At 41.7% G+C, this 20047-nt stretch overlaps 1 protein-coding gene across 1 annotated transcript in view; it reads right to left on the bottom strand.

Moving 5' to 3' along the window:
• The window catches only part of LOC117673283 (uncharacterized), a 60158-nt gene that overhangs the window by 36925 nt on the left and 3186 nt on the right, over positions 1-20047 (bottom strand). Inside the window, exons 2-10 of the mRNA XM_087886597.1 lie at positions 16364-16827; positions 14910-15009; positions 13735-13870; positions 8028-8101; positions 5531-5576; positions 4902-4942; positions 3390-3465; positions 1808-2285; positions 728-862 (exon numbers count right to left, since the gene is read on the bottom strand). Coding sequence (XP_087742723.1) covers positions 728-862; positions 1808-2285; positions 3390-3465; positions 4902-4942; positions 5531-5576; positions 8028-8101; positions 13735-13870; positions 14910-15009; positions 16364-16659 — 1382 coding nt within the window. The 5' untranslated portion in view covers positions 16660-16827. The remainder of the gene's footprint in view (positions 1-727; positions 863-1807; positions 2286-3389; positions 3466-4901; positions 4943-5530; positions 5577-8027; positions 8102-13734; positions 13871-14909; positions 15010-16363; positions 16828-20047) is intronic.

Raw genomic sequence — 20047 nt, 5'->3', positions numbered from 1 at the left:
AATGCACAATACATGTCTCAAGATATTCAGATGAAATACATATTAAGGGCATTAGTATTGCTAATACCTTTAAAAATTATCTCCAGCTTAATACCAGTATTTAGTTCAGTAACAATCCAAATTCAATTCCTTATCATGACTATGTTCTGTTCTCATATACCTTCTTTCCCATTCTTTTTCATCAAATCCCCAAGTGTTTGCTTAAATTCAATACTTGCTAAGAATAGCATCATCCCTAGTTCTACTGGTTGTCTCGACTAGGCTGGAAACTAGCTTCTGTTCCCCTATATTTCTGCATTCATGGGATTTTTTGGTGCAGTGGATCTATAGTTGTTGCTGAGCGAACCACAAAATAATCACATAGTACCACTAGCTACATTTAACCACAGTCTCCCTTATTTTCAGACACTCTTGGCCACTAAGTGTGCTTTTATAGAGATGATAGGACTAAGAATTGCACACTGGAGGGCCAAGATTAGGGAAGACCTTCAAAACCTGGCAGAACTCAGAAGCTTCCCCAATTTCTAACCTCCTTTTTCAATATCTATGGTGTGCAATAAGACTTTAAGTAATGCATTGTACGAATAGCTGCTTATTCCCACTATTTCTTGTCCAAGCAATTCTAGGAAGTCAGAATTATTTGTTTAAAAGTACAAAGTGTTTCAGCATTACATATGCTGACTCCAGGAGAAAGTGATAAATCTCAGAAAGGCTTCACAAAGACCTCTACTTGTCAATCAGGAAAAGTTTTTTCCTCAGGGTGTGCTTCAATACGAGTAAGTACTGTTCTGTAGAATTAATTCTATTCCATTCATAAACTCTGTTGTTCAGCTCTACAAAAATATCCAGCAGAGGCAGCTTTCTGTAAAGAAAAAGGGGAAAGGAGGGAGGAAAAAAAATCTTCAACATGAGATTACATACATTTTATAAATAAGTAAAAAGCTGCAGGTGAACAGCTCCAGATTTTGCAAACATATTCAGTTCTACCCTTCAGCTGAAGGTAATTCAGCTACTCTTAAGACAATGGCCTCCAACTTATTGGGCACCAGAGACCGGTTCCGTGGAGAGAACCAGAGGGCTTTTCTTTCTGAGTACCGGAGGGGGCGTGTTTTCGCATGATGCCTGCATCCTGTGGATGGGGCTTCACTTGTTTGTGCAGGCCATTTACTGGCATGCCGTGGCCCGGTGCCAGTCCACGGACCAGGGGTTGGGGACCCCTGCCTTAAGGCACACTTGGACTGCATGGTATTTGGGATGCTTGAGCATGCATGGATGCAAACATAGCACTTCCTTGCAAGCAATTTTACTTCCACATAAATATGTTTAGGAGAACTTGAAGCTTTGTGTTTTGGGCCACTCCTTATATTACCTGGAGGGCTTAACAGGGTAACATTTATTGAGGAATTATTCAAGACATTTTCCCTGCTCCCAGCCATGGGACAATAAAGTTGTGTTTGTATCAGTGTTTCTATCACTTGTCTGGAATAGAGGCCTTACGTGTTTATGGCAAGCATTGGTTCCAAGCCTAACCATCAGAAGCCCTTCAGTTCCCTTTTATAAAGAAATGTATATGGAGGACATTGCTCAGTTACAGGGAAACCACTACATTTCTATAGCATACTTTTGACCCATGTCAAAATTGTCTCACTTCTGTCACTCACTCTTTCTGCAGGAACCAATATCAATGTTACCTTATTGCTGTAAACCAAGCATTGTCAGAATGCTGTTTTCATATTCCTATCTATTTTCCATTCTCCCAAACAACAGCATTGCTCCTGCATGGCTAGTATCTGACATAAACACCTACCTCTTCTGAGGATCCATCAGAAGGCCAGCCAAAGTGGAAAGATAATAGGATGATGAGCATGGGGATCTCTCCAATACAGAGGCATCCAAGGTGCAGTGGCTCCAGAAAATGTCTGCTACTTGTGGGATTGTGCATAGATCTCCATCTGCCTCTGTCAGGCTGGCATTTCCTTGCCAATTTTGGGGCTCAACATAGTTTTGGATAAAAAAGAGTTTTGGTTTTCCTAAGAGATCAGGGCACTTCTCACCAGTAAAGAAATCCTTCAGCCTTTCCAGTTGAAATCCTGGAACAATATGGTCTGTGCAGAATATATGTTGATGGTTCCCTCGACTGATTAGCACACAAACAAAACAATCTGCATCTTTGTGAGCTCTTAGCCTTGCTGCTTCATACAAATCACGCATCATTGCATCCATATTCAGAAATAATCGACAGTGAACTTCAAAATGTAGTGATTTAAAGGTTTTCGTCAACAAACCTACAGAGAAAGAAGCAAGAGAGCAAGAATACCAGGCCAGTCAGTAGGTTAGAGTCCAGGCTGAGGAAGGCTGATTTTGTTTTAAGATCCAGTTAATATTTATTGGCCTCCCTGTAAATGGCAGACAAACTGGCAGACATTTTTAGCAGTAGTCACTTGCTAAATTTATTTCATCACCTTCCCCATATATATTCTCGATATTGTTCTATCCTGCGGGCTTACTATCTCTTGCACTGCCCTTGATTACACCTTAACTTGTTCATATTACATTTTCTTACTTTATATTCTGCTTTTTCCTTAGAGTACCTCTACACATTTTTTGAGAGGGAAGATTGCAATTTCCATGCATTATATGAGAGCCAGTTTGGTCTAATGGTTAAAGCCCCAGGCTTAAAAACCAGGAGACTGTGAGTTCTAGTTCTCTTAGGCATGAAAACCAGCTGGGTGACTTTGGGCCAGTCATTTTCTCTCAGCTCAACCCACCTCAAGGGTTGTGTTGTAAAGAAAATAGGAGGAGAAAAGAAAAGAATATTAGGTATGCTCGCTGTCTTTATAAAAATAATAAAGGCAGGATAAAAATAAATAAAATAAATTACATTTTGTTTTGTGATATTGTAATTTATATTGTGTGAAGTTCAGATTTTTTTTAAAGAAGTATCTTCCCATGTTTATAATAATTGGGGAGAACAAACTGTATCTTGGAATATCATATTAAGGACACTATGGAAATACATAGGCATGAATTTTTAGAACTACAAGGAAAAACTCTTTGAAGATAAGGAGACTCATGAAATCTACACATCAATAGTGCAGAAAGAAAATCATTACAACAGGCTCAGGAAAAGCCCTTATTACTCAGTGCAAGATTGTGTAAATACCCATAATTGAGGGCTACAACCATCTAACATTTGGCAATAAAATTCAGGAAAACTGATGAGATCATTCTTATAATCAATGTCCCTAATTTGTACCTTTATCATTAATTTGGCTTTCTCAAAGTTTCTCATATGGTCTACATATTATGCATACCGAAGTGACCAAATGAATGTAGTGTAGCAATTAATGTCTGGCAGGAAGGAGCAATTTGATTTCCATTGCACTTACCTGCATCATTGCCAATGCAGTCAATAATCAGGCAGACTCCTAAAGGTTTGCTTTGCATTCTGTACTTGTTACAGCCCTGCAAAAACAACACCACGAATGAAGCCTTTTACTCTAAATCATCATCACAGCACTTTCTGTCTACTTTGCATTGTCTAATTAGTTTTGCTTTTGTGTGGCAGAAAACAATAAGGACTAATGGCTTCTCAGAGTCCTTTCTAAAACATGGGCCTTGGGAGAAGCATTACATTCTGGAGAACTGTGCAATACTTCAGATTCAAAGGCGAAAAAGACACCAGGGGCATGGGTAGCTTTTTACAGAATTACACTGCAGCTGTAGTGAGCAGACTGAGAAAAGATGCAATGACAGCCAAGAAGTTGCAAGTAGGTACTTACACATTGTTCACACTCACCCAAAAAACAATTTTCTGCCTTTGAATTTGAAGCACTGCACAATTCTAACATTTTACCTTGAACCAAGGTGTTCTGCGCTGACTGCTTCCTTTATGTAACTCTACTGGGATCAATTCTATACTGATAAATACAGTACCTAGACATGTTATGTGTACAAACAGACACATACTTTTCTGTGTGGGTAAATATGTATCTATGAATACAGACACACATGATTATCAGTCTTTGACTCTTTAAGCAGTATTCTGCTCATGGGATCCTGACCCGGATAAAAACAGGAAGAAATGTTCACTGATTCTCCCAATTATTGTTTTGAAAATTTGTTCCGGAAATTTGGAAGGTTCTCCAGAACAACAAGAAAATTGTCAAGGAAGGAACTTTTCTGTTGATGGGACAGCTCAGAGTTGCAGAATTTTTCTCCAATGAACTTCTGTCCCAGGATAGTTTTCTTCAACCTTTGTCCTCTCAATGTGATGGACCTCAGCTCTTTATTCACTTTCTTCAACTGCTGACCACTTCTGGCCCACCACTATTTTTTCACTCTAAAGCTTAATTACTGCTTGTAGAAATAGCAAGATATGAGGAAGGGTTGACTTTTTCTTCCCCAGCTGTCAATTCAATTCAGAGTGATTTGAGTCAAATTTTCTCACTGAGTAATTTGAGAAGTCCACAGGCCACACCCAAGTATGGTATGAAGTGTATGCAAACTTGGAATGAAGGGTTATAGATTGGCCTCTAGCCACCAAATATTCACAGACTGATGCAAACAAGAAGCCAATTGCAGTAGCCAGTATAGAGGAACTTGAGGCTGGATTTCTTATAATTAGCTTTCTCATTCTTCTGTGTTTGCTGCTGCTAACTGTATTCTATTTTGCATTCCAGTTTGTTTTCATTTTCCCTCTTCATAGTGGGGAACATGCTTGCAATGCATTCCATTGTTTAAAAAGGCAAGGGAAATACAACTTCAGTGTAACAGACCAAAGAAGGCAGAAACTGAAAGTGCAATCAGTTATTTCCTAATGCTATATCACTCTTAATTCCTAAAATGCTTCCATACTAAACAAAAAGATATGTACTGTTTATCATAATTTTGTACAATACCTGTACTTGTGTTTCTGGAATAGATATGTGAATCTGTTCTGCTGTAGATATAATAAAAATGCCCGTTAGTTGCAGTCTGCTTACTTTCTTCAGAATATGAAAGCTAGTGAAAATTCATGCAAGTTTATATAAATTAACAATCCTCTCCAAACTGTCAGTCTGCATAAGTGCTAAATACAATGTTTTTCATACCAGTATCTATTGGCCATGCTAAATAGGAACAGAAATCAAAGTTCACATATTTAAAGGACAGTAGGTTAGCAGCAAAGCTTTAGGATCACAGCATTTTAACTAGCCAAACTATCTTGCCAACTGTAGCGTCAGATGAAAATAAAATACCCAGAAAGGCATGAGTGATTGAAAGGGAATTCATGACTTATGGCTCTTAAATGAGGTCTTTAAACCACATTGAGCACATACTAGAAAAAGGTACTCTGATGAATGTGTAATTGGAATAATAAGAATTTATCAAAAAAAGAGATGGGGAGAGAGTGCTGGTTTTGAGAAAAAAAAACATTTTACATAGTTATTTTTTTTTTTTTACAAATATTCAAAAAACACAAAATGCAAGATGTATTATTCCCAAGTAGTCAGGGACAAAATGGCTATAAAGATATAACAGGGCTTACCCTGGACAGCACAGGCTCCATTCATTACTCTTTCCCTTTTCACGGGCTGTAAACATTAAATATCAAATCACTTTTTGTTTCTGTTGGAAAACTTATATATTTGCCTGTTTGTGATAGCAGAAAAAGCATATTCTAGACAGGTCATTAGGAAAAAAAGATCTAAAATATAAACTGCTTAATAATTTTGGCTTTCAAATATGAGTACACAAATCTATTCAGAGTAAATCAATCAATGGCTAATAGCTCTAAAAACAAATCAGTCCTTTTCGCAGTTATCATGTAGTATTTCTTAATATCAGTTTTGTACAGCCTTCATAAGCTACTTGAAACATTTGACTAATCAGGTTAGAAATAGAAGGCTAGACTGAATAGACCTTCCTCTAATCTGGTGGATCATTTTTTATTCCTTATCCTGCAGCATATTTCACTATGGAGGATACAGTATATACATATCTGCTTGCTCTTTTGTAACGGTGATATTATCTGGCCTGCACTTGAAGCAGGGTTTCTGACTGAGGAAAAGTAATTCAGAAATAAGAATCTGCTTCTGCAAACATCTGGCACCCTCCCATTAGGACAGATATAAACAGAGTCTGACTGCTCTGAATTCATGATCCTTGTTCTTATGGTTCAATTCACTGATCTTTGCAACTCTCTTTATATCCGAGTTAAGCTTTCCTCCATGAAGCAGGTGCTTCTACTGCATGGTTTCTACCCATCCTCTTTTCCATAAAAACAAACAACACACAAAATTGCCATTAGCTGAAAAAGAAAACCAAGCAGCACAGAACTACGGTAGTTACTGACTCAGTGAATGGCTGGTGGAAAGGAGGTAAACCCACACACTCTCCATAGGGATAAGGTGCTAGGTTCATACAGCATTTCAGACACATTTGTTATGATTCTTTATAAAACATGGGAGAGTAGAAATAGGTTATATACATTTAACAAAAATTAGTACACTGGATTGTATTGATCAATCCAAAACTTTTGGGGATTTGGTCTGAGTCAAATTCACAAATTTAATCTCACCAAGTACCACCAGAGTTTTCAGATAATTGGTTGACTGATTTAGCAACCATACCGATTTATATAGCTGCCCATCTTGCAATGGCAATTTTTTTTTTTTTACTATGGTAACTAAAAGCATGCCACAAATACAGTCTGAAAAAGAAGAAAATGCTACTCTGGGGCATTCCAACACCTGTCCTGGTCACTCTTCTTAAAGAGTTTTTGTTTTCAGTATGGCATGAAGCAAGCTTTTGGAGAGGCAGCTGAGAATGGAAGGATGTCTTGCATCCCAAAGGACTGCCTGATTTTGCACAGCCCAAGAATCCTCCATCTTTCAAGTCCAGTGGGTGTATATGGAATTCTGAGAGTTCCAGATACAAAATTCCAGAAGTTTGGGAGATCACCCAAATGTGGTTACTATTGGTAAGGGGGAGGTGTCACTTATTAAAATAGCTGTCCTAGCAGGTAAAGGCATTCTCAAACTAGCCCAGGCCTGTCAAACTCCTGGCCTGTAGGCCGGATGTGTCACGCGCTGGCAACATCTATGCTTGGTTTAGTAAAGGGGAAAAAAGTCCTGATATGCCACATGACGCCACTGTGACGACCTGAACTAGCCATTTAACAAAAAACTTGAAATGCTCCTTAACTCGTCATTGAGCAGGTTTTCCACCCCCGTGGTTTCTCCTGGTCAGATGGACAAAGTTCAAAACTAAGCTTATTAAGACCAGCTGCCTGCAATTACTGCAGGGTTCGAATCTCGCCAAGGCTCAAGGTTGACTCAGCCTTCCATCCTTTCTAAGGTAGGTGAAATGAGGACCCAGTTTGTGGGGGCAATAAGCTGACTTTGTATAAATATACAAAAGGATGAAGGCTATTGCTGAGCACATTGTAAGCCGCCCTGAGTCTTCGGAGAAAGGCGGCATATAAATCAAATAAAAAAATAAAAACAACAACAACAACAAAAAAAACACTGTATCAAAAAACTAAGATAATGATGGGAATCTTAATTTGGTTTAAATACCTGCTCCCCCTTTTAAAATAGTTGTTTGCTTAAAACTTCTCTAATAGACTATACAAAAAAATACAAAGGGGGGAAAGAGTTCCCTGCTAATCTCATCTACATAGGTCTTTTGATGCTGAAAAGAAGAATGCACAGATGACTGCCGGGAGTTTTAGGCCAACCCACTGAGGCCACAGCTAATATTAGAAAATGATCAATCCCATGCAATAAACTTCTCCTTTTAGATCATTAATGGCTGCAATTTGCAAATAATCTTGACTCAGAGTCAGATTTTGACTAGAATACAGATAAGCTAGATCTTGCCAAGTCCACTTAGAAAGGACCACACACTGCCATCTCATCAGTTCCCAGTAGTTAAGACAAGCTTTTTACAGCTTCTTGGCTCTGCATACTTCAGAAAATTCTTTTCTCCCAAAATTGAGGAAACTACCACCATTTAATTGTACTGCATTATACTGCACTTACCTCTGGAGGGTCAGCTAGAGATAACTTTGGTAAGGACATCTGAAGAGTGTTTGCATTCATAGTTGGAAAGTGCGCTAGAACCCAAAATGGAAGAGAGATCTCAGAAATTACATCAACAATGGTTATTCTGTAAAACAACTGTCCTGCTCAATTCTATTCAACATGCTGAATATAGTTTTATTTAAAATTCCATCACTACATACTGTTTCCCTGAAAATAAGCCCTAGCATGTTTTTTATGCGTGCACCTAATATAAGCCCCACCCCCAAAATCAGCCCTACTTAAGAGCCTGCACAGCTGGCCAGCTGCCCACCTATTCCATCTGGTTGTTCGCAGTGCTGCGGCTACGAGGCAAGGGTGGTGGTGGTGGAGCTGTCCCATGCGCCCCGCATCAGCTTACCCCACGGCCCCCACAGCCAGGCCATCCATGCCTCGCGGTGGCAACACCAGGAGCCATATGCAGGAGTCCACATGGCCACAAGCCCACTTCTGCTTGCTTGCGGCCGGAACAGAGCAGGAGGCCAAGCAGTGTGTTGGTGTTGTGGCTGCAAGGCGAGGCAGGTGTAGGAGCATGGATGGCCTGACTGCAGGAGCCCTGAGGTAAGCCATTGCAGGGCGTGTGGGGCAGGTCCATCCCCCTGCCTCAGCTCATTGCCGCGGCATCGTTGCGTCACTCAGCCTCCTCTGTTGTGGCTGTGAGGAAGCAGATGAAGTGGGCTGGCAGCCACGCGGGGTCCTGCTGGACAGGGCTGCTGGAGCTGCCGCTGCAAGACAAGCCATGTGTCGGGGCGTGGGTGGCCTGGCTGCAGGGGCCTGAGGTAAGCCAGTGCAGGACACATGGAGCAGCTCCATTTCTCCTGCCTTGTGGCACTGGCACACCGTGTAGCCTCCTTTTCCGCCACAAGCAATCAGAAGAAGTGGGTCTCCCATATGTGGGGAAAAAATAACACCTTATTAATAAAATAACACCTTAATAACAAAAAGAAAATAAGACCCGGTCTTATTTTTGGGGAAATATGGGTAGTTGATTCCAGTGTTTTCCCTAAGAAGGAAATCCTACTGTTTGCATCAAGGAATGTTTATTTTTCTAGTATTTAGAAGAAAAAGTTCTTGATATCAGAATTCTGGGAGTTGTTAAATCAATCTATGTAGGTGCTAAGAGTCAACATTTCATAGGCATAAATCAATGCATTTAATAGTCTGTAAGAGGATAAAAGTAGAAGAAATACAGATAGACCTTGATTTACAACCACAATTGGGATCAGAATCTTGGTTGTTGAGCATTAAGTGAGTCACCACATTATGCTTCATTCAATAACTGCAATCCTGGTTCTCCTAGTTGCAGTATTTAAGCAACCATGTGAATTGTTAGGTGGACAGAGCAAAAATAATGCCTGGAAAAGAATGCCAGGCAGTTTTCCTCCACGTATGGAAAGATTATGCCAGTGATGGTGAACCTTTTTCTCATGGCGTGCCGGAAGTGTGTATGTGCACGCGCAACAGCTCGTGTGCGTGCCAGCACCCATAATGCAATGCGAACCCTCCCACATGCGCATGCGCTCATGATCCCCCCGCGCATGCATCCCACATTGCGCATGCGTGCCCTGCACATGCACTTCGGGCACCCCTCCGCCCCGTTTTGGGCCTGGAAAGTCGTTATTTTGAGAGCAGTCCGGGGCTTCCCTGTCTCCCTGCCCGATAAGACTTCTGGCGTAGCCCTAGGCCTCTGGAGGGAAGCCCCGGCCTGCTGCTCCTGTCACCGCCTCCCCCTTGCCCCCAGCAAGAGCGGTTCTTGTACTGCCCCAGGAGGACTAGAGGAGAGCGCAACTCCTCACTCATGGAGATCCACCGGTGGGGAAATGGTCGCGGAAAGCAGTAAGAAATGCGCGAGCCAGGAAGTGGTCATGCTCCCTGGTAGGAGAGGGTTGCACGTTCACTCCAGCAAAGGTTTGTGCAACCCTCTCTGGCCAGGGAGCATGACCGCTTCCTGGTCAGCACACCTCTTACCGTGCCCACTTCCCAACCAGTAGATCTCCATGAGTGAGAAGCTGCATTCTCCTCCGGTCCTCCTGGGGCAGCTCGCCTCCCCGCTGGAAGCTTCTCCTTCTCCTTGCTGCTCCAGGAGAAGCCTGAGACTCAGCTTTCCTTGGCAAAGCGCTTCATCATTGCAGCGCAGGGAACACGTGCGGCGCCAGGGGATCGTGCACCTACTATCCCACCCTCCTCAGCCTCGGCCACGCCGCGAGGCTCAAACTCAAGTAGGAGAAGACGGAGGAAGAAGGGGGCGGGGGAAGTCTAAACGGCGGGGGAAGTCTAAAGTCTAAATAGGAGGCTGTCAGTCTCCCATGTCTGCGATGCCAGATCTCGCCTCCCGCCCGACCGACTCGGTCCGTGAGGAACTTTGGAGAGAGAGGCCGAAGGCAGGCTGTAGCCTCACCAGCTAAGAGACAGGCTGCTCACACAGCCTGCCCCCGCCCTCTCCAAAGTTCCCCATGGCAGAGGCAGCATTGATTACCTGCTGAAAGCCCAGCTCTGGCTGCTATTTCTGCCTCTTCTCCAACCACTCGGAGCCCTGCATAATAGTGCTGCAGCTTGCCTGAGGTAGCCGCCGTTTAGACTTCCCCCGCCCCCCTCTTCCTCCGTCTTCTCCTTGAGTTGGAGCCTCGCGGCGTGACCGAGGCTGAAGAGGGGTGGGATAGTAGCTGCACGGATCCCCTGGTGCCACCCGTGTCCCCTGCCCTGCAATAATGAAGCGCTTTGCCAAGGAAAGCAGAGTCTCTCGGTCGGGCGGGAGGCGAGATCTGGCATCGCAGACATGGGAGACTGACAGCCTCCTATTTAGACTTTAGACTTCCCCCGCCGTTTAGACTTTCCCCGCCCCCTTCTTCCTCCGTCTTCTCCTACTTGAGTTTGAGCCTCGCGGCGTGGCCGAGGCTGAGGAGGGTGGGATAGTACGTGCACGGATCCCCCGGCTCCGCACGTGTTCCCTGCGCTGCAATGATGAAGCGCTTTGCCAAGGAAAGCTGAGTCTCAGGCTTCTCCTGGAGCAGCAAGGAGAAGGAGAAGCTTCCAGCTGGGAGGCGAGTTTCCCCAGGAGGACCGGAGGTGAGCGCAGCTTCTCACTCATGGAGATCTACTGGTTGGGAAGTGGGCACGGTAAGAGGTGTGCTGACCAGGAAGCGGTCATGCTCCCTGGCCAGAGAGGGTTGCACAAACCTTTGCTGGAGTGAACGTGCAACCCTCTCCTGCCAGGGAGCATGACCGCTTTCTGGCTCGCACATTTCTTACCGCTTTCTGCGACTATTTCCCCACTGGTGGATCTCCATGAGTGAGGAGCTGCGCTCTCCTCCAGTCTTCCTGGGGCAGCTTGCCTCCCCGCTGGTGGCTTCTCCTTCTCCTGCCTGCTCCAGGAGCAGCCTGTCTGTTACCCAGCGAGAACGGCCTGCCACCACAGCCTGCTCCCGCCCTCTCTGCCCCGGCAGTTGCTCCTGGTGCTACCGGAGAAGCGGCAGCATGACAACCGCTCTTGCTGGGGGCAAGGGGGTGGCGGTGGCAGGAGCAGCAGGCAGGGGCTTCCCTCCCTCCCTCCCTCCTTCTGGAGGCCTGGGTCTATGCTAGAAGTCTGCTTGGGTGGGGAAACAGGGAAGACCTGCACTGCCCATCCTTGCCACCACTGCCCCCTCGGCGGCAGCGGTTCTCACACAGCCGCTTCCCTAGCAGTGATAGGAGCAGCTGGCAGGGGAGAGGGGATGGTGGCAGGCTGCGGCAGCAGACAGTTCGAGCCGGCTAAGAGGCAACATTCTTCCTCCTGCCAGCCTCGAGCTCAGCTCCAGGCAGCATCCAGCCAGCCATACCTAGCCTCCCACTGTGGCAGACCACGTGGATTCCAGGCAGCGCAACCTCGGGGCCTTTCCTCATGGTGGCGGTGACGAGGCAGGCAGACAGCCGGGTGCACGGGAGCGACTGGAGGCAGCACTCCTGGCTGGCAACGGGCGGAGTCCCGGGGCTGCATGTGGGCAATGACAGCATGGCCGGTGCACACGCGCACTAAGACATTAAGGCCAGCTGATCGTTGCACACGCATGCGCACCAGTAACCAGCAGACTAGCTGGCTGGTCCGCATGCGTGCCCTGAAAACCCGGAAGAAGAATGGGCAATGCCACGCGTGCCGGGCGACATGGCTCTGTGTGCCACTTCCGGCACGCGTGCCATAGGTTCGCCAACACGGGATTATGCTTTTATTATTTTTACAAATAATTCAAGAAAGTGAACATATCCAACATATTTTCCTCTTCTTATTTTCCCCATAACAACCCTATGAGGTGAGTTGGGCTGAGAGGGAGTGACTGGCTCAAGTTGGCTTTCATGCTTAAGGCAGGACTTGCACTCACAATCCTTGCTTTCTAGCCTAGCACCTTAACCATTAAAACAAACTTGCTCTCTAGACCAAACTGGCTCTCAATTTTTTAATAACTGCATTAAGAAAAGTACAAAGCCATAAAGCTAGTTTCTTTTTTTCCTTCTTTTAATTTACTTGTCAATCGTAAACTTACTCTTTACAAAATCTTCAGCCTTTTAAAAAATAGGGAAGGAGGAAGACTAGATACATAACATCCTTTGTGTTTTGTGTTTACTCTCTACATCAAAGCTGTTCACTATTTCACTGCTGTGCATGTGGTAAGCTAGTAGCCCTGTACAGACACTGATTGCTGCTCATGTATGTGAGGAGAAGCAGAGAGAATAAATAAACTTGAAATCTTCTAACACCTTGATGGCGAACCTATGGCACATGTGCCACAGGTGGCATACAGAACTCTCTCTGTGGGTACGCCAGCCGTCGTCCCAGCCCAGCTTCACCCGCATGCGCGCACGCATGTGCCAGGGATGGGTTCCACTTACCTTTACTACCGGTTCGCAGCGGGAGCATGCATGTGCGCTCGCTTCGCTCGTGCATGTTTCTGCACATGCGCAGTTCACCCATATGACATCATGGCGGGTGGGCAGAGCCTCCCGCCAGTTTTACTACCGGTTCTATAGAACCGGACAGAACCGGGATCATCCCACCACTGGCACACGCATGCACTTTGGGCACTCGGCACCAAAAAGGTTAACCATCACTGTTCTAACATATCCTCATTACCTGCTGTACTATAAAGGCCCATGCTTGGAAGGATAGGTAGTACATGTTCTATATGTTTGTGGATGCTCAAGATTTAGAATGAGGGAAAAATCAAGGCACAGAATATTAGAACAGTAAACTCTACTTGTTGTCTGGAGGATTGTTCAGATAGGTAACCAAAATTCCAAGGATGGGGCATGACCAACAAGTTCTTTCCTGCATTCTCCCTCTCCAAATCCTCATTACGTGAGAAATAAATTTTTTAGATATTATTGTACTGCTAATATTACCGTTTTCAACTAAGACTTAAATAGGTTGATGACAAGATGAAATTATTGGTTTCGTATTATTTCAAAACCATGAAACTCAAATTTCTGGAAACAACAACTTGTTCAGATATACTTTCTATTAGCAGCATTCCTAGGTATGTTTACATATTAGTAAGCCTCACTGAGTTCAGTACAATTTTTGCCCAAGTATTTCTCCAACTACAGTAGGCAGGGAATGCAGAACTCTCTTTGTTAGTGAAGACAGCAAACTATGAGAATTAGCCACTAAACCTGAATGTTAAGACCTATCAAATCTTACCTTCTAGTTTGTACTTTTGAATCTTTTTTGCCAAGTCTCTCCTGTGAATGGTCAGGAAGCAATTTTCTATTAAATCCAGATGCATGGGAGATATCAGATCTAGCTTTTCCAGGTCAGTAATAATTGCCAGAAAACTCTAGAAAAATCAGTCAGAATAATTGTAAAGGACAAGCCAATGCACTCCGGAGAAATGAGAGTTTTATATTAAACTTTCATGGAATATAGAGAGATTGGTGATACAGTATCTGTCTCCCCTATTTAGGAAAATATATTACTTCACAATTAGTGTTTCCCCTACTAATCCTGCAAGGGAGAGTTTTTGGAATTTCCAGTTTTACTAATGAGGAAGGGATTACACAACATAGTGGCGTAAACTTGAAACTAGCACCAGAGTAAGTTCATTTCAATGAACAAGCTGGAAATAGAATCTTTCACTCCAACCCATCCCAGTGCCTCTCTATATATTTTAGAGCCCTATATTAGATTGGCTCATAATTAAGATGACAGTAATTTTTGTCCAAATCACCTGGAGGGCCCAGAATTGAATTCTACTCTTATTACAAATCATTCTAAGAAACACAATTGGGGAAAGGGACTTCTGAGCAGTTGTTAGTATCAGGTAAAATTAAATAAAAAACAGTCCTGGATTAAATTAATCTATCAGCTAAGAATTCTGCTTCATGTATGTCAACAAGGGACAATAAAGAGGTTCAACAACTGGAAGGTATTAGTAGGACTGGTAATTCCCAAATGCTTGCTTGCAGTTTCAGTATTTTATTATCACTGACCACCTAGATAGAAATCAATATTCTACTGTTAAGAGGACCTTATGGAAAGAGAAAGAGAAAAGGCTATTATGCTGTACCTAGCCTTGAGGAGCTATTTATTCATCCTTTCATTTATAATTTGAAATGGCCTGGTTTCAACAGAAGCTAGCTTTCTATCCCATTAGGTTTATTACTTTCTATCCCACCTGTTGATTTAGTACTATCTTTCCAAGTCTGAGTTATAAAGCATACATTATAGCTGCATCCTGCAGGTGCATGGTGGCTAGTTACACCTGCATACGGAAAGAAGGCAAAACCAACAGACATCCTTGTCCCTTCCTCTGTGTTCATTCACTGTAACACAGAGAAAACTGTGAGGAATTACTATCATGTTCATGTTAAGTTTACCTTTTCCTTGTATGATGTACCAAGATGACTTTTTAGAAGGAAAGAGAGAGATCTCAAGTCTTCTTTGTCCAGATCTTCATTGATTTCAGTCATCAACACCCTGCACATAAACACAATTTGCAATTAATTTAAAAGTAAATTAACTTTTAAAAGGCTTGCACTCCTACCTAGGGACTGTGCTACATATTCTTATACAATATTCCTTTCTTAAACTATATTTCAACTATATATGTATTTTTCAACCAACAAGTATTAATAGTTGCGAGCAAGACCAAATGAATACTCGTACAATTGCAAATAACAAAACCTCCACCCAATCATAGAGAATGTGGCTTAATAAAATCAGGAAAAGGAACAATCTTTGAAAGCTATTATAGTTACTTTGGATTATAACTCTCATCAGTCCTACACAGAATGACCAATGGTGAGGTATGCACTTCACTTTTCCCTTTGCCATCCACGGAGAATACTGGTGTAGGCAATATTGAATTAATTGGGCCAGTAATATAACAGTGTACAGCAGCTTCCCATAACAATAATCTATCAATTTTCCTTTTATGTACCATAAAAAATTTCCTTTGTACACCATAAATATATCCATTATTGAGGTTCAGTTCATGTATGGATATGAATGAAGATAGGCATATTTTGGATATCCTGCTAAATTCCTACTCTACAGATTGTGGTAGCTCTTCTGACATACTGATGGCTTATTACCTGAATTTCAGATTTTTATACTAGGACAGCTTCCCCATCCCAGAGCCTTCCAGATGCCTTGAGACCAAAGCTCTCATAAAATAATGCTAGTTCTGACTTATTTGGGGTGCTCCAACACTTGCAATGGGCCGTAACCCAACCTTCTGCATCTCATGTAGGATGGTTGAAAATTCTTAAGATGAAAACAGTCCTTGCATTAGTTATGGTGATAAAAAATAAAGGAGAAAGATACCACAGCAATTTTATATTTCATTATAAAATGTTCAAGTACAAGCTAACTTTGGTTTGGGTTTCAGTTGTTTACTCGCTCCCTTGAAAAAAATAATTTCTTTTTTAATTAATTAAACTGATTAATTAAACTTAATTAACTTAATTAATTAATTAAACTGTGATTTCTAATACCCATGGTGATCTGAATGATCAAGTTGCATGATTGGTATATTTATTTTTTATTTTAAAAAAATTGTATTAAATTTCTATATTCACCCATCATAGTTGATAACCTGTGGATCACCAACCTAATTTATAATAACCTAATACTGGATCACTATTCTCCCAAAATCGTTTTTCAGTTTATAGAAATGGAACTGAGATCTCACAGAATTTTATAATTCTATCATACAACAGAGCATTTTCAAAAGAAGCAATTCTTAAAAAGAGAAACCAATGGAAATAAACTGTCTAATATAGAGCTGTATGTTTTTCAAAAGCCCAGAATGCTCTTCAATTTAGCTCACCTGTATTTTGACAACATCTGAGGATGATTGGCTAAATTGGCTTCCACAGCTGCTCTTCCAGTCCCCAGCAACTTCTTTAACAAGTCAAATCTTTTCAGCCTGTATAATAGTTCAGATAAGTTGATGGTGGTCAGCATCTCCTTTTTATTCAAAGCTGTCAAGAGTTGTAGGACATCAGGCATAGATACGTCAGGCACGAGATCGCTGCACAAAAAGACCATGGTTTCCTTTTCATCTGTATCCAGTTCCTGTTCAAGCTGGTAAAGGAGAGATGCTGGCACACTGCAAAATGTCATCACAGGCCACTATCCCTTTACAGTTCTCTGGGTGTGTTTTAAACAAGAAAAGCCACGTCATGAGGCTTGCTTCTTAATGCAGAATCTGCCTTCCTTGTTGATCTTCAATATCTTGGCTTCGTTTTATGCCTTTTATGTATCAAAAGACCATTGACAAGAAGAGAAGACCTAGACAAACCCAAATCACTTTAATCACACACAATGATTAAAATTCACTGCTGGCACTCCTTCTGCCATCTCATCTGCTGCTACATTTGTTCATTTGCTCAGGCTGGGAACAGTATGAACTTTTTCAAATTAAATAATACTTAGGATGAATCAAAATGGAATATCCAGTTTTCAAAAAAGTTCTCACTATCACACCACTTAGAATGCCCAGAGGAACTGAAACTGAAATTAAGCAAAAGGTGCAGATTGAAAATGGGAAATCACAATATGCCACTGATGTCCATAAAATGTCTCTTTCGCTAAAATTATGCTTTCTGAAAGGAGAGATGTAGCTCTTCAGAAAAATACATGTTTTGCATACAAACAGGATATCTGAGCAATCTTTGGGCATTTCCACAGAGAACTGGAAAAACCTGTCATTTGAAGTCCTGGGGAACTAACATTGTGAACATTACTGAATAGGATGGGCTGACTTAGTTCTTATACAGCAGCTTTCTCTCTTTCTAACTTCAAATTCTAACAGTAAGTTTTGCACCACAATGCTCCATAGGATCATTTAGAATATTTACAGTGTTTATTTTACTATATTTACTCTAATGGAAAACGACTCTGAGTTTAGGATGATCTCCCCAAACCTCACAGGAAATCCGAAAAAAAAATGATTATATGCAAAAATCCTGTGAAATACTCAGTTTTCCAAGTAATCAACCAAGGATTGTTAATCAATCCAGATACCCTTATGCCTCATTTAAAAAAAAGGTGTGTGTGCGCGCGTGTGTGTGTGTAAAGGGAGAACCCTAAGAAATGCATATATATATGAACAGGTATGCATGCCTGCCTCATGGAAAAGGTTAAAATATTGTAAGTGCCCCTGCTTATAACTGATTCCCTCTCTACTGTTATGTAGAGGGGGGTTTATTGTATAAGCATTAACTTTTTTTCCTTGTATCAGCTTAGATACTTGTTCATACTGTATGTATGAACCTCTAGTAGCCACACAGATACTTTTTACACAGAAACTCTACAGAAGAACACAAATACACACATTCTCCTCATTCCTTCTAGAGAAGCGGACAGAGAATCCATCAAAATGGAGATAGTATTTTGAGCAGCTGCGCTGCAGAAGGCAAGAGAGGGAAATCAGGAAGACATAATTAAACAGGGAAGAAAGGAAGGAAGGATGGATAAGGAGTCAACATCAGTCCTTGTAAAATTTACTAAACAGATACTTCCCAAGAGCTTCTCAATAGAATGCCCCCTAGTAATTTCCACCTCCTGATCAGTTATTTATAATAAGTGATCAAACGTAAGGTCAGTTTCTGCAATCTACTTAGGGGTGAAGGAGATGAAGATGGTCTCCCACCTTGGTATTTTCAAAATAAAAATTTCTAGCGGTTTCAATTATTCAAACTACTCCACGTCCAGTACATCATTTTGCTTCAGCCCAATCTTGTAACTAACTAAAAGTTAAGTTAGTATACCAGGTACTCCTCGACTTAGATCCACCACTGAGCTCAAAATTTCCATTGCTAAGCAAGCCAGTTGTTAAATGAGTTTTGCTTCATTTTGCGACCTTTTTTTTGCCACAGTTGTTATATGAATCCCTGAGGTTGTTAAGTTAGTAACACGCTTATTAAGTGAACCTGGCTTCCACATTGTCTTTGCTTGTCAGAAAGTCACAAAAGGTCATCACACGCAATTGTCATAAATACATGCCAGTTGCCAAACATCTGAATTCTGATCACATGACTAGGGGAATGCTGCAATTGTCGTAAGTGTAAAAAACAATCATAAGTCACTTTTTCCAATGCCACTATAACTTCCAACAGTCATTAAACAAATGGTTATAAGCCAAGGACTACCTGTACTTCCTTTTCATTCTCATAGAGGCTGACAGACAATGGTTTGGGTCAGGCCACAGAAGGATTAGTTAGAACAGAAGTACATCAGATCAGAATTTTACCAGTTTACAATCACCAATTTAAATCACCTAACCCCTAAGACATACCTAGACAATTGTTTTAGACAAATTCTTAATGATCTCTGAATAAAAGGACATTAAGTAGTACCTCTGTAGATTCCACAGTGCTTCATCAATCAATCAATCATTTATTTTTATTCCACTATTATTTTTACAACTAACTCAAGGCAGTAATACTACTTCCTCTTTCTATTTTCTCCATAACCACCACCCTGTGAGGTGAGTTGGCTGAGAGAGTGTAACTGGCCTCAAGTCACCCAGCTAGCTTTCATACCTAAGGCAGGACTAAAAATCCCATGATTAAGATGTCTAATTGTCATAATCAATAATAAACTGACATATGTATATACATTCATGGGACTATTAGAGCTTGGAAGAGAGGAAGAAGTATCATTTTTATAGGAAAAGATTCATAATCAATATTTGAAAGAAATTAACAAAGATACCAAGGCTGCAATTCCATGCTTCCAAACATGGAAACAAACCTACTGAACTTTAGAGTAAAAATGCATAGGATTACACTGCCAGGATTTAAACATCACAATGTCTGCAATCTGATACTGAAAATACTACAAATATTCACCAATCACCAAAAGCATATTATTCCTATAAATTTAAGACTGTTTTAAACATACCCAGAAACTAAGGTTGCTTTTTCATAACTCACAATCACTGTGTTTGTTGTTTTCAAGACTGAAATGAATCCCAGTGAAATCAAGAATATACATAAAAGGGAGAGAACATAAAACTAGGCTTCCCTCCTCCTCCCCCACAGGAAATTCCAGTTTGCATTGAGGAGGGACTGAAGGAATGAAGGACAAATCACATCCTTGACATTCCAGGAATTGCAAGCATTATCAGATAGGGCAGTTATAGCCTTTCAGTTTTGCAAACCAAGGATTAGCTACAAAATCTGCATTATTCTAAATAACAAGATATTTCTAATAATGAATACCCTAGAAAGATTCAGAAAATATGCATGCTGTGTGGAAACATTTCCAGGCCCATTTGGACTAACTGGATACACAATTCTGACTGACTTCACTGAGTTTTATGCACACCTGACAAAAGCTGCCTTCTATCTGCCAGATTTGCACACTATCCAGTCATAATATGATTTGATTTTGACTCTGTGTTCTGTAAATTCAGCCAGTTGTACTTCACACAGTAAAACTCTTTAGATTAGGCCTGTTCCATATACTTAAACTGGATGAAACCAGGAATCATGTGTTAAGCAGC

This window comes from Pantherophis guttatus, chromosome 1, assembly GCF_059756535.1.
Source record: "Pantherophis guttatus breed Tessera chromosome 1, ASM5975653v1, whole genome shotgun sequence".
NCBI classification, from domain to species: Eukaryota; Metazoa; Chordata; class Lepidosauria; order Squamata; family Colubridae; genus Pantherophis; species Pantherophis guttatus.
The sequence above is the reverse complement of the archived record's forward strand: the minus strand, read 5'-3'. Positions and strand labels throughout refer to the sequence as shown.